The following is a 15,503-nucleotide window of genomic DNA, read 5'->3' as shown; positions in this document are numbered from 1 at the left end:
GTTCTGAGAAGTGTGCACCACCATGCCCAGTTTCCATGCCGAGATGCCCTGGTGTGCATGGGAAACACATTAAAGAAACCCCACGAGGGTCACCAAAATGCATCCGTGTCACATTCAAGAATTAGGCGGTTTACCCAGAGCTGGCCTTGAACTCCCTCTGTAGCTCAGGAAGATCTTGAGCTTGCTGTCCTCCTGCCTCAGCATCCCAAGTAGCTGGAATGATGAGCTTGGACCACTAGGACCTGTTGATTTTGCCCTCAAGCACCGGAGATCTCACTTAGCTGGTTGTCAGTGGGGAGGACATCCACATTTTTTCCCTGTTATACGCACTCACTCAACTGATGACTGTGCCTGTCAGGTGTCACTGCAGGGACGGGACGTCACTCCTCTCCTCACTGGATGCTCTTTCTTGTTTGGGATCCCCCAGAGGCCCTGTCACCCCACCCCTTGTCCATCACAGTAGCAAACAGAATAGGAAAGGACTCTTGGTTCAGATTTTGCCTTCTCCATCTGTGTTGGTCTTGGATCTTACGTATTGTGTATGAGGCCCAGGATTCAATTCCCAACAACCTCACTCCTGCAAGCAGACATTGATCTCACAGTTCTGAAGGCGGGGATACCCAGACACATAACCTCTGGCATAAGATACATAGCATGGCACAGAGTGTGCTATGGAGAGACGGACCCGGCGTGCAAGGTCAGGCCCCTTTCCTTCTTAGGAAGCCACTGATCTCATCACATGACCTCTTATAGTCTCAGTTACTGCCAGTGTCACCAGTCAGCTTTCTGTTACTGTTAATAAGTGCCTGGGATAAAGGTTCCCCTCCAGCATGGGTCAGCCCTGTTACTTTTAGACTTGTGGCAAGGCACCGTGTTGACATGGGAGCCTGTGGCAAAGCTGAAACTACTCACCTCAGAAAGCGAAAGAGAGAAGAAACTGGGACCCCATAATCTCCATGGAGAGTATGTCCCCATGACTTGAAGGTCTCTCTTTAGGCCCCGGCCCCTTAGCCCACCTTCCAATCCATCCTTTGACACATGGGTCTCTGGGAAGGGAGACATTTAATGTCCAAACTGTAATCCTTTGAAAGCCCTACCTCTGAGAACACGATTCTAGCATTTGGACTTTTGGGGTACACACACTGTGGCTCTGACGGGACCACCCAAGCCTGGCACCATAACTCCTGCATCAGGCCACCCTTAGGGCTCGTCACTCAGGTTGGAATTATGTGGACCGTGACATTTGTGTTGCTGAATTCCGCACACGCAGTTCTGCCCCACTCTGTGATATTTTATCAGTTAAAGAGGTTTAATTATTTGTGAACCCAGAGGGATACTCTTAAAGACACTATTTGTTCTTTATCTCTGGACTCCAGGGCACGAAGTTCTAAAAATATCCTTTGAAGCTCAGTGGATGGGAAGCCAGGGCCTCAGCAGCAGGTGGGGGTGGGGGTGTTGGGAGAGGGTAGCTGAAGGGAGCTTGCTTGTGTAGGACTCCTTCCAGTTGAGCTAGTGCTGACTCTGTGCCTGGGCCTGAGACATGAGGAGCAGACAGGAAGTCCGGGAGGTGACCTCTGACCTCCAGAGATGAGAGGTCTGATTGCAGCTGTGGTAGGTTCGCCACTCAGAGTCAAGTGGGTTTGGGTGATTAGGGGTGGTCACTGGGGCTGTGAGACTGTAGCTGGCGCCATCTTTGGGGTAAATCTTCATCACGGTGGTCTGTGGGGCCCCCTGACACAGTCCTTTGACTAACCCCACCATCTGTGCTCTGGCCCATGGCTCCCAGTTTTTTCTCCAGCCTGTCACATCCTTGGGCATGTTGGCTCCGGGTGGGACACTTGTTCTCCCTTCTTTGCCTAATTAACTGTCACTCATCCGCCAGTCGAAGCTCCCATGGATCTTCCCGAGGAGACAGTCTCTACTTCTGCTCAGTGACATCGTGACTAACTAATTAATGTGGGATTTCCCGATTCCTGGTGCCTCTTCTGGGTCTAGACAGCCTGTGTTCAGCGGAAAGATCACGACTCTACTTATGTCATTTTAGATGTTTTAGTGGTTATATTTAAAAAAAAATAACAGATCCACCTGACAAGTATTCCTATGGCTGTAAAAATACATGATGAAGCGTGTCATTTTAACCACTCTGAGTGAATTCAGCCACAGAAAGTACAATCACATTGTTGGGAAATTGTCTCCACTGTCTTTCTCTGGGAAATTTCCATCATCAAAACCAGAAACCCCTTTTAATTTTTTTTGTTGCTTTTTTTTAAAATTTTTTTTAAAAGACAGGGTCTCATTGCCCAGGCTGGCCTCCAACTTACTAGCTGGGGATAGCCCTGGACCCCTAATCCTCCCGCCTGGGTGCCAGGTATGTGTCACTCACCACATGGAGCGAGGATTAAAAACATAGTCACGGATCAGCCCCAGCCGCTATCCTAGGCAGAACACAGTCCATTTTGCACACGTGACTTCCCAGATGCTTTGCTCAAGCACACATGTGTAACATGCGTTTGTTTGTGTCTGCGCTCTTTCCTAAACACCCTATTTTTGCTTTTCTTGGAAGAAACTATTATTATCATTTTGGTGGGGCGGAGCATGGGTGGAGTTGGCTCTCTGCCCTCATCTTTATGTAGGTTCTAGGAATTGAACTTGGGTTACTAGGCTTTTGCAGAGAGCACCTCTACCCACGGAGCCATTTTGCTGGCCCAGCATGCTGTTTTGTAGGCATCTGTGTTGTGATGGATGATGGACTTTTCTTCCTTTCTGGTGTGTGTGTGTGTGTGTAGAATCCAGAGGTCACCTTCTCAGTTCAAACCCAGAATCTGGTGTCTGCTGCAGAAGACAGAGGTTAAACAGGTCTGTCAAAGATTTCCCTACACCCTCCCCTGGGAGCCACCTACATTCCTTTCTGGGTCTGTGTGGAGACAGTGTGGATAAACTCAAACACACTGACCTGCTGCTACACTGGGCTGGGAAGACCTTCTTGGGCTGTCTGTGAGGGGAAACTGAGCCACGAGGGCAGGTGGGCCCTGCTGAAGCCTCATGGCAGTCAGCTGGAAGACAAAGGGATTTGGAAAGCCCCCCCCCCCTCATGTCACTCATCTAGAGATAAAAATAGCGAGCCTCCAAGCGCCCAAGGCCGTCTAATGTTGCCTTCAGCTCTCTGGAATCCGCAGACATGAGCAGTTTGAGAACTAATGTAACACCTGTCACTCAAGGGAGGCTGAGCGTTAGAGTGACGGAACTTTCTGGAATTAGCCCTGTCTTAGAGGTCAGGCTTTTCTAGTCTGGCTCCTCCTGCCATGAGTTTTCTTCTGTGGTTCTCACCGGTGCAGGGCTGGACAGGACTCCCTTGCTTCTGCCTTCACATCCCTGCTCTGAGGCTTGTGTGATAGCCTGTCCTGGGCGTGCTAAATGTGGAGAACGACACAGCTGTCTTTTGATGTAAGCCAAAGGAGGCAGAATCAAAATACAGACACCATTCCGCCATCTCTAGCCTCCGTGCCACCCTGTCTCAAGGCTGTCTACCCAGGAAGTGTCTGCCATGAGTGGAATTCAGGCCTTCCCAATCTGCTTTTCTTCCAAGTTAAAAAGTGGGTGTCCTTTCCCTCCCCACACCCTCCTGATGCAACTTGACATGCTGGGATAGGTTTCAGGGGGTTCTTTTTTTCTGGGAAGAAGGGGAGGGGAATAGGAGGAAAAGGGTGGGAGGTTAGGATTGGGAGGAGAGAAGGGAGGTGGGTAAAACTGGAATGTGAAGTGAATGTATAAATTAACAAAAATTTAAAAAGTGGGTGGCCCAGGTGTCCCCCCTCACCTACAGTTTTGTGTTCCAAAGTTTTAGTGACCCACCGTAAAAAAAGTCCAATGGGGGGAAAAATCCTCAAACCATCCACACATTTTGTATCGCACATTGTTCTGGGTAGCATGGGGAAGCCTTGAGCCAGCCTACTCTGCCTGTCTGGGACATGGAGAGTCCCTCTGTGTGATGAGTGCACATTGCGTGTGCCACCCTCCTCTTAGTCATCCACATGCTCTCCTTGTTATCTGATCAGCGCTTGGGGTGTCTAGGCTTACCCCGCCATCAGTCATTTAGACTCCCTATTAATTTACTGACCCTCTGTTGGAGTGTCCACAGTGTCTAGGCTCCCCTCTCACCCGTCCTTTAGCCCTGTTAATGTACTTACCGTCTGCTGGAATGTTCACACTGTATATGTTACATTTAGACGCTCTCTTGATTATCCAGTTAGCTGTGGGGGTGTTGTGGTGCTTTCCTTCAGGGTAGCTTTTGGCACCGGATGAGATTTGCCCATAGTGCATACGTGTGGTGCTGCTGACATAGTGGGCGCGCTGAAGAGAAGCCATGAAAGTGGAAGGCAAACATTTCTGGCAGCGTGAGGAGAGACGAGAACTCATGTGTGGAGCTCTGTCTGTGAAATGAATGGTGATGGAGGAGGAGGAGTCGTCTCTGCCATTGTTGCCCATGGGGGCATGGAAGCCCCTGCTGACATTCTGTGTGGGTCTGCAGGTGTAGGCGGTCCATGGAGGGCATGGTCCCACCTAGGACGTCTGTGTGGGTCATGGCCCATATCCCCACCATTAAGGAGCATGGTGTGCAAATGACAGTAGCATTGTGACAGCTTGAAGCTGTGGCTCTTTCAAGTCAGCCATCTGAATCACTCGTCGAATATCTACTGAAACAAGGTCTTACACGTCAAGACAAAGAAGTATAAATTATATGCAAACAAATGAGTGTAAGTAAATGCTATCTGCAGCTGTGGTGGCAGGCCCTGGGCAGGGCTGGAGTGGGCATGTCGGCCAGGCAGCTTGTCTTGAGCCGGTCTCCTGCAGGAAGGACGGATGACCAAGGAATCCAGTTGAATAATTCTCACTCTTTGCGGACTCCATAGGTGTGAACACACCAACTTTCTGAAATGTATTTGTCGCCCCAAATAAGAATTGCACATACTGAGTGGCAGAATAGTCCAGTCCTTTGATGCACACGCTCCCAAAACTGAAATGGGCGAGGCCACACTCTGCTACTACATGCTGTGGCTCCTAGAATAGGAGCACCAGCCTGACAGGAACTCAAACCACCCAGGAGACAAGCCTCGGGGCATGACTGTGTGAGATTATCTAGATTACGTTAGCTGAGATGAGAAGACCCTCTCCCCCAAGTCTAGATTGCACCATCCTGCGGTCTGGGATCCTGGAATGAATAAAAAGGGAAAAGTGAGCTGAGTACCAGCATTCGCTTCCCTCTGCTTCCTGACTGTGGATGTGGGCAGTTAGTGCACTTGTCTGCCTCATGCCTTCTCCATCGGTGAGGGTGGGTGGGAATGGGTGGGAATGGATAAGGATGAATCAGGATGGGTGGGACTGGATGAGGATGGGTGGGGATGGGTGATAGACTGTGTCCTCAGACTATGAACTGAGATAAATCCTTCCTCCCTCAGGTTGCTTTGGTTCCTACAGCAAGACAAATAACCTAGAGAATAAACAAATGTCCTGAGGTCTCTTAAATTTCAGTGTCTTTCCTCCTAGTTCTTTGAGTGCTTTTTATTGGTGAGTTCATGTTTTTAAATGACCAAGTGCAGAGGCGAAGGGCAGCCCTGTGTTCCTAGGAGCTGGGTTTGGAGCCATGGCTGATGGGGAAAATGGGAGCATCGGATGTTTTTCACTTGGGACCACAGTGCCATGGCTCAGTGTTGATGAATCAGTCACATGTGCACAGCAGCGAGGCCTCGAGACAGAAACACGAACACATGGTTAGTTATGGACTTGTGTATGAGCATTCATAACCAGAGGCTCCAGGGTTTTATCTCTCCCAGGAGACAGCTCAGGGGCTTGCTAATTCAGTGTTTGCAACTTGATAAAACACAATCGTGGTCCATAATGAGAGCTGACTGCAGCAGTGCAACCCAAGGAGCAGAATGAACTTTGGAGCAAAGAAAGAGGTGGAAGAAAAGAGAGTATGTGGGGAGAGGTGAGTGGGATGTGTGGGAATGGATAAGGATGTGGGATGGATGAGGATGGGTAGGTATGGTTACAAATGGGGAAGGATGGGTGGGGATGGATAAGCTTAGGTAAGGATGGGTGGGAATAGGTGGGAATGAGTGAGGATGGAGGAGGATGGATGGACCAAGCGGTCCTCAACCTCTGGATTGTAATCCATTTAGCAAATATATTTATATTATGATTCAAAGCAGTAGCAACACCACAGTTATGAAGTAGCAACAAAAATAACTTAATGATTGCGGGATCACAGCAACACGAGGAACTGTATTAAAGGGTTGCAGCGTTACGAAGGTTGAGGGGGCTTAGTTTTCCTCTCTGATAACATATATCTTGGCTCTCCAAATATCCAACATCAGATCCAAATATCCAGTGGTGGGAACAGACTAAAGCCAGCTGAAAGTGAGTTTCCGGTTTTGGATATTTAATCCTCTGGGCTGAGAGGATTGAATCGACGTGGTGGATACTGTGTCACAGTGTTGTGATATTGCCCTCAGACCCCAGGAACTGAGTGGGATTTTAGCCTTGGACAAGTGACTCGACTCTTCTCAGAGCTTTAATTTCTTCACCAGCCTCATGAGACTGTAATGAGAGTGTAATGAAGTAAGGTGGTAGAGGGGGAGAGGAGGCAGAGAGGAGCCTGGACCACAGTCAACGCCCAGGGTCTCAGCTGTGGCCGCCAATAAACATGCTTTGATAAATACCCACCAGGATGGAAATGTTGATGGTGGTGATGGCAGTAATGGTGTGATAATGGCGGTTGTGGTGCTGCTGCTGCTGGCGATGATGGTGATGATGAGATCAATAGTCAAAGGATGGGAAGATTTGGAACCATTCCATGCAACTGGTGGGAATGAAGACTGGCACAGCCAACCAGGAAAATGGCATAGTGGTTCCTGGGTGGTTAAGAGAGTTACCACCTGCCCCAGAAATCCCACTCATACTTTATGCTCAAAGCATTGGAAACTTGGAAACAGCCACACAAATACTGGTTCACACATGTTCCTCACAGCACTTTGAAAGTAGACACAGTGTGTGTGTCCATTGACTGCTGAGTAGAGAAACAAGCTGTGGTACCAGTGTCAACCTCGGCCATGGGAAGGAAGCTGTAAAAAAACCCTTAACATGACACAGGGTTAGCCGGACACCAATCATCATGCATGACACGCTCCCACTGATAGGGAAGATCCAGAGAGGACAAATCCACAGAGACGGGGAAGCAGCATCCTAGCTGTGGAGGGCGGGAGAAAAGGGGGATGGAGGGTGATTGCTGATGGGGGCAGGTCTTGCTTCTGGGTATGGAGTGCATCTTGAACTTGATGGAGTGGCCATGACATGACACTGCAGGCATCCTAAATGCCGGGGAGCGTCCGTCACACTTTAAAGCAAGTGTATGGGGCTGAGGAGATTGCTCATTTGCTAACATACCTGCTGTGCAGGCAAGCACGAGTGTGTGAATTATGGAAGGTGCAGCCTCTCGCCCCATGGCATCCAGAGCAGTGGAAATGGCACGACAGTCAGGAAGGAGAGACAGGAAGAGGCTGGGGATGAGGTATATCTTTTAAGGGCACATCTCAGGGACCCACCAATGGGGCCCCACCTTTCACAGCTCCAAGGGTACCTCTGCCTATTCTGATTTAGGATCCAACAGTGGTTGAAGCCAGCCATTGGGACAAAGCCCTCAGATCCGATCATCCATGGAAACGTGAGACAGACATGCCCAGAGGCATGCTGGGACAATCTCCTGAGCAGTTCTTATTTAATGAAGTTGGCCATCAGTGCTATATGGTCACAGTCTATACTCAGCAAATAGTAACTACCAGTATTATTAGCAGCTAGTAAAACAGACACACACTTTTGTGTGCACACATCTATGGGCATGGAGGCCTGTGGTTGGCCTCCATGTGTCTTTTGATGTCATTCTTTACCTTATACTCGGGAAGAGTCTTTTGTGAATCTAGAGTTTGCTGTTTAGTTGAGTCTGGTTTGCTGGTTTGCTTGTGTCTCTGCTTCCCCAATGCTGGGATTACACTGGTGCTGTCACACCTAGTTTGCTTTTATGTGGATTCTGCAATCAGATCCTGTGCTGGTTAGTTTAGTCAAACTGACACAAACCAGAGGGGCGGGGGAAGGGAGAGACAGAAAGAGAGACACACAGATTGGGCTGTGAGCATATGTTGTGGGGTGTTTTCTTAAGTAATGATTGATGTGTTGGGGGTCCAGCCCACTGTGGGTAGCTCCATCCCTGGGCAGGAAGTCCAAGGTCAGTGCTTCGCAACCACTATCCTAGGTGGTATAGGAAGGCAACCTGAGTAAGCTGTGGGGAGCAAGCCAGAAGGCCATGCTCCTCCATGGTCTCTGCTTTAGTTCCGGCTTCTATGTTTCTGCCTTGAGTTCCTGTCCTGACCTTTCATCCTGCTGGACTGTGACGGGAATGTGTAAGTCAAATAAATCCTTTCCTTCCTGGGTTGGTTGTAGTGTTGATCACAGCAACTAAAAACACCGGTCCTGGTGTCCGTGGGGCAAGCACTTCATCCACTGAGACATCTCTGTAGCCTCAGAAAATAATTTTGCGCAGTATTTTTAGTGTGCCCATGTTTGCACTGTAGATTGTCACATGGGGTCAGCCATGGAATTTTCCACTTGGTGCTTCATGGTGGCACCAGAAATGCTTTGGACTTTGGAACTTTTTGCATTTTGGATCAGGAATCAAGGCTGCTTTTAACTCATAATCATAGTAGCTGTTTCCAGTCTTTAACTTACCCTGCATCTGAGAAAATATTCTCAAGCCATGTCTACAGATCCTGCCTGCCTCCCACCTTATAGTTAGACCGATTGAAACAGCAAGTGCTTTGAAATATTCAGGGACGTTCCAAGCTCCAGTATGCAATCTTGGAATGGTGAGAGGTGGCGTCCACCGGGATCTCCCCAGCTGATTCTGGAAAGCTGAGGCCTGTGTGATGCTGGTTCCAAAATCCAGACAACTTCTAAGCCATGCATTTGTCTGTTTATTCGGTTTCAATGGAAAGGGTCAAAGAAGGCAGACACTTGCTAGACTTTCTGAAGTCATTTTCTCCCTCTCGAATGGCTTTTATTTCTCCCAGTCCCTTATCAGAGAATGTCAAAAGGAAAAAAAAAAAAAAAAAACACCTATGCCTTGAAATGCCTTTAATCAGTCCTCAGACCTTTCATTTTTTAAAATCTATTCCCTTCTCCCCGCCCATCTCAAGACTTGAAATAAAACGATTTTTTTTCCAGAAACGAATGACAGGAGGCAAGGGTGACGATTAATAACCCTGGAGCCCATGCCACCACACCTTCCCTATTTAAAATGAAAAATTACCTTCCCCCCCTTAGACTTTATTAAAAAGGATCAAAAAGGGGGTTGCTGATAGCACACAGCCCATCAGCCAGGCGCCTCTGACACTTCGCTATTTCGGAGCCAACTCTCTGATTGAGCAGTTTGGGTAATGAAATGAGGCTTTGCACTTCTGGCTCCCTGAACTTCTGATTTTGATCCTCTGGGTGTGGAAAGGAGGTAGATTTGCCAGGGAAAGGAATGTGGTGGGTGTGGTAGGATAGTTTTCTTTTAATCTCTCTAAATTTGAAGAAATGCTTCAAGAGGATGACTCCCTGAAGCCAGTGGAGTGTCTGTCTGTCTGTCCATGAATGTGAGTAGTGGATCATGGGCAGCAATGATTGCTGCCCGCCAGCTGCAGGATACTGTGTGGCAAATGGGAAAAGTGAAGGTGCTGATCTCCATCTACTGTGGGCTTTTGATCAAGTTCTGTCACTCATCCAAAACTGGATTAAATAGGCCACTGACCCACTTTCAAGATGATGAGGTAACTGAACCCCCAACTCTGAGACCAGCTACTGTCTCCCAAATGTTGTTCTCTTTCTTAGTTGCTATTTTTAAAATTATGTGCACATGTCTGTGTGGGTATGTGCATGTGAGTGCAGGTGCCTTCAGAGGCCAGAAGAGGGCGTCATATCCCCCTGGGGCTGGAGTTACAGGCAGTTGTGAGCCTCCCCTGTGGGTACTGGGAAGTAAGCTTGTGTCTTTCACAACAGCAATATCCTATTTTAAACACTGATCCATCGCTTCAGCCTTAGCTTCCACCCCCATTTGTTTAAGACAGGAACATTTTTGTTGTTGTTGTTTGTTTTGGAGGCAGGGTCTGTCTGTGGCCCCAATTAGCCTGGAACTTCTGGAGATCTTTACCTCTATTTGTGCTGGGATTAAATGTGTGTGCCACCACACCTGGCCTGGTATGTCAGTTTTGAAGACTTTCCTCAGTGTTTAACACACATGGATCTTTCCCCTCGATAGCCATGGTAGGGATGTAGGTGCTGTAGGGGAACACATTAACACAAGTCCACACACTCACAGTTCCCAGGGCTTGGAGTCAAGCAGCAAAGGGCGGGCTCCAGCCTCTCTGTGGGTCTGATCCCTGCCTCTCCCTTCCTGTATCTGTTAGTATTCTCATATCCCTTGGCTTGTTGCACACCCCACCAGGCTCTCCCACCATCTTCACTCCACTCCTGTGTCCTCTCTCTATTGAGACAAGGTGTCAGTGTGTAGCCCAGGTGGCCTGGAATTTGCTGTGTAATCCAGGATGACATTGCACGTATGATCTTCCTGCCTCGGTCTCCTGGGTCCTACAAAGGCCGATATGTGCCATCATGCTTGGCTCCTCTCCTCTTCATACAACTGCAGCTGGTTAGGGATGGCCTTATCCAGAATGAACTTGGCTCATTTCCATCTGCAGGGACTTGATTTGCAAATAGGGTGTTGGGGTGTCAGTGCTGGACCCTTTCACTCACATCTCTGTCCTGAGGCTGAAGTGAGACCACATGCCATCCCGCTCCCCAAGGGCCTGCATCCTCCGATCTGCTCAGCATCCTCCGATCTGTGCTGCATTGTGCTGTCTAGACAGCAACCGAGGGAACAAAAGTCAGTTCAGGGGTTCACATTTGTTCAGTTCTGCTGTTGGCTGAGAACCTGAATCCACATTCTTTACTGTGGGAATGTGGGTTGCCTTTGAAATCGGCTCTGGAACACCCTTCTTTCCTCCCTTCTCTCTCTCCCTTCCTCCTTCTTTCCCTCTCTTCCTTCTTACCCTTCCTTCCTTCCTTCCTTCCTTCCTTCCTTCCTTCCTTCCTTCCTTCCTTCCTTCCTTCCTTCCTCCCTCCCTCCCTCCCTCCCTCCCTCCCTCCCTCCCTCCCTCCCTCCTTCCCTCCCTCCCTCCCTTTCTTCCTTCCTTCCCCCTTTGGTGCTGAGAATCAAACTCAGGGCCTCAAACACCCCAGGCAAGAGGCCAACCACCAAGTCTCACCCCAAGCCCTCCCCTTTCCTAACTGAACTGTTTGCTCTGGTTTTGGATGTCTGGGACAGGGACTTGCTGTGTCACTTGGGCTAAGCAAAGATTTTCCTTGGGGTACTTGTGGGTACACATACAGTTGTAAGCAAAGACCACAGGGGGAACCTGGAAGGCTTCTCTCAGTTTCTGTTAATGGTCACATCTTGCTTGATAGAATCACAACCAGGGTACCAATATGGATACACTCCAGTGATCTTGCCCAGATGTGTCTGGCATTGTGTGTGTATGTGTGTGTGTGTATGTATGCATGCCTGTGAGTATGCATTTGTATTTGGCTCTTCATAATGTTGTCCCAAGGTGGGCTCATGTGTCTAGACCTCTGTCAAAATCCCGCACGCATCTCTCGTGTTGCTGTTTTGTAGCCACCTGCATTTCCTCCCGTTCCCTCATTGCCCACCCTGACTTCTGCCAACCACGTCTAGAGCGCTCGCTGTTCTGTAAAAGGTTGTGGAGATGGAGTCAGAGAGTGAGCCCTGTAGCATTAGTCCCCTCGCACTCCCTGGGGACCCCCCCCCCCCCGGCTCTGCGCACGGATACCGGCTCCTTCGGGCAGCACTGTCGCGTCCGTGGTTCGTGTGGACCATCTGCTTTGAGGCTCACCATCATGGAACGCTGCCTACCCTGCCCCCCTCCCTGCGATCACGTGAAAGGCTTCCAGGATGCCTTGCCTGTCCGTCAAGTCTGCGTTCATGTTGGAGTCAGGTTTTCAGATGCGCTTTGAGGGGAAGCGTTATCCTTGCTTTAAAAGCATCCGGATGTTGTTGAATGTTGTGACGCGTAAGGGCAAGGACCAACTGCTTTGCTTTACAGAGTCTCTGGGCTGTGGGCTTCACAGCTGTGGGGCGAAGGCTGCTATGTGGGGCGAGAGCACGGAGGCAAAGAGACTTCAGAGCCGAGGGGCGCAGTCAGGCGTTGTGAATGGGCCGGTTATGTAATGTACACGTGTGCAAATGTATGTGTGGCGTGATGAGCACGTGGTCTTGCACACATGACATATGGTCTATGTGCACCGTCTGGTGTGCGTCCAATGCAGCATGTGGATGCTATAATGCACTTCCGTAGAGCGTGGGTATGGAGTAAGGTGCACACGACGCCACACGTGTACGCCTCGGTGTGGTACGGTCTGAGGTGTGTATGATGAGGTGTGTGGTACAGCATGTCTATGGCGGCACAGATGTGTTGTGTGAGGTCCCTCTGACGGGATGTGCGTATGATGTGAGGTGGATATGACGCAGTGTACGTGTGGTGGGGTAGGCAGATGGTGTGAGGTGTGTGCACACGGCAGGGGTGTGTGCCTACAGCATAAGGTGTGTGTGTGTGTGAGTGTGTGTGATCACAAAGTGTGAGGCTCTGTACGGGGCATGAGGTGCGTAGGAGGTGTGTGCCCAGGGTGAGGTGTGTGGCCTGAGGTGTGAAGGGATGTACACACTGAGCAAGGTGCACAAGATTCGCTCTGCTGTGTGTAGCTTGCTGTGACGTGACGTAAGAAGCGCCGGGTGTGACGCACATGTGGTAAAGTGAGGATGGTGCAGCTCTGCCGAAGGCGACCCCACCCTCCCTCACCCGCCTTTCTTTTCTCCTTTGCTCAGGAGGGAACCTCTCCAAACAAGACTGGATCATCCAGTGGCCCACCGCGGAGCCAGGGCAGGAGAACAACCCCGTGTGCCCCCCGGAGCCCAGCCCGTGGATCCGCACCCACCTCTCCCAGAGCCCCCGGGTCCAGTCCAAGTGTGTCCAGCACTTGTGTCACACCAGCCCTACGCCTGGAGCCCCCGTGTACACCCACGTGGACAGACTCACTGTGGATGCCTACCAGGGCTTGTGCCCGCCGCCACCCCTGGAGTCAGGCCACCGCTCCCTGCCCCCATCACCCCGGCAGCGGCACGCAGTTCGTACCCCACCACGCACCCCAAATATCGTCACCACCGTGACTCCACCTGGCACGCCGCCCATGAGGAGAAAAAACAAGCTGAAGCCTCCGGGGACTCCACCACCCTCCTCCCGGAAGCTCATCCACCTGCTTCCCGGCTTCACAGCGCTGCACAGGAGCAAATCCCACGAGTTCCAGCTAGGGAACCGCGTAGACGAGGCCAACACACCCAAGTGAGTGGGGTCAGTGGGCACTCCGGGCTGCCGAACCCAAGGAGCTGCTCCTCCGGGGAAGCTGGGCGCGGACAGTCTTGTGTCTGTGGGTCTAGGAAAAGGCAGGCCGGTTTGCACCGTGGGTTCTGAGAAAGCGGGTTGGATGGAATTTTCCAGAGCTGACAGTTACTTTTTACGTGATGTCCTTTAGTATTTCTGAGTGGTTGGTAGGCCTGTCATTGCTTGGAGCTAGATCTAAACTGCGGCCATTTTAGTAGAGAGTACTCACGGGAACACAGCCGAACCATCCCATTAGTGTTGCCTGAGAGTGCTTTTGGGGAATGCTGGCCGAGTTGGGTATGGCCCACCGGGTCAGACACGCTTATTCTTTGGATGGACACAGGGTCACCTTCTTGCTGGCCCTAGACATAGGTAAAAGTTACATGTTAGCCTTGAAGTATCTGGTGGGCACTTTAAAATGAGTTAAAAAAAATAAGCTCTATGACTCTACCAAAATAATCGTCATTCCAACCTAGCGTCAATGTAAAATGTGACTGTGAAGGCATTCTTTGTTCTTTGAAAGCCAGGCTCATTTTGTGTGAGGAGGGTAGGAGGAAGTGTAGGAGAGGAGGCAGGAGGCCCCTGTGGCTGTGGGCCCTGGGCACACAACAGAGATGACACCGAGGAATTAGTCATGATTCCACTCATGACCTATAAAAGTCAGGGACTGCCTGAGTGTCCTTCAGCAGCTGTGTGAGGAGGCGAGGTGGGCCTCTTCATACAGGGGAGTAGTATTCAGCAGCGAGAAGGGGGCAGTTCTGACGCCTGCTATGACAGGATGGAGTTGACAGCAGTAGGCTGAGTGACAGAAGCCAGACGCAAAAGTTCAAAGCTAGAGGGGCCGAGGCTGTGGACAGGAAGTAGAATGGTGGTTGGTTGGGGTGAGGGAGTGAGAAATGGGCTGCCATTATTCAATGGGGACAGAATTTGGGATGACAAAATTTTCTGGTGACGGCTGGTGCCATTTACATACATACCTGTGAATCTGTTTGACGCCTTTGAGGTTACATTCAAAACTGCTTTAAACAGTCAATCGTATGTTAAGTTTATTTTGCTAAAAACAAGAGAATTAGGATCCAGTCATCCCAGAGTTCAAAAACTGTGAAGGGACAGACAGTAAATATGGTAAATAATTTTGGTTGTGCCAGCTGCAGGGGTTTTGTGTTGTCATTGCTCAACAACCAAATCAGCCTGTCCACAGCAGGTAAGCAAATGGGTGGGCCGTGTTCCAATAACACTTTATCTTAACAAACCAACCAACCAACCAACCAACCAACCAAACAAACAAACAAAACCAGCTTCCCGCTGCCCTTGGCTGTAGTTTGTCTTAAGACCTCCCCCTCCCTTTTGAGGATGTGTGAAGGGGAGAGTGAGGTCAGGTGAGGGGTGTCCTAGCAGCTGGGAGCCTTGGAGACAAAACCGTCTAGTCCCTCAGAGGCTGGAGCAAATGCAAGAGGCTCTTCTGATCAGAATTAGATTCGATGTTCATGGTTTCCTGAGAACCACTGAGATTGAGGCCTGGAGACCTGAGGTGAGGCTGTGGGAGAGAGAGTCCCAGGAGGGCTAAGTGTGAAACTGCCAGGATGGAAAGTGGTGAGGAGCCTGGGGTCTGCCTCTCACCATCCCTGTGTGAACCATGAAGGGACTTTTGAGTCACCCCCTGCAGAGTTTCTAGACCTAGAGCATTATATATAATATATTATATAATATTCCAATATTATATATGTGTTATCTATAATATGTAAAATGTAATATATAACACTTTGGTTTCTAGACCTATAATATTATATATATATATATATATAAATTAAAATATGGTTACATCACTTTTCCCCCTCCAAACCTCCCATGCACCCTTCCCCCTTACTCTGTCTCAAGTTCATGGCAGCTATTTCTCTAAATATATTCCTGAGCATATAAATGTAGTCTGCAGAGTCACATCATGTTACCTGAATATGTATG

At 49.7% G+C, this 15,503-nt stretch overlaps 1 protein-coding gene across 2 annotated transcripts in view; it reads left to right on the top strand.

Annotated features, from left to right (window-relative positions):
• The window catches only part of Ksr2 (kinase suppressor of ras 2), a 346,736-nt gene that overhangs the window by 118,009 nt on the left and 213,224 nt on the right, over window positions 1-15,503 (top strand). For both annotated transcript variants that reach the window (XM_021642767.2, XM_021642759.2), the window contains exon 4: window positions 12,989-13,502. In XM_021642767.2, coding sequence (XP_021498442.1) covers window positions 12,989-13,502 — 514 coding nt within the window. The remainder of the gene's footprint in view (window positions 1-12,988; window positions 13,503-15,503) is intronic.

Source organism: Meriones unguiculatus, chromosome 4, assembly GCF_030254825.1.
Source record: "Meriones unguiculatus strain TT.TT164.6M chromosome 4, Bangor_MerUng_6.1, whole genome shotgun sequence".
Classification (NCBI taxonomy): Eukaryota; Metazoa; Chordata; class Mammalia; order Rodentia; family Muridae; genus Meriones; species Meriones unguiculatus.
The sequence above is the reverse complement of the archived record's forward strand: the minus strand, read 5'-3'. Positions and strand labels throughout refer to the sequence as shown.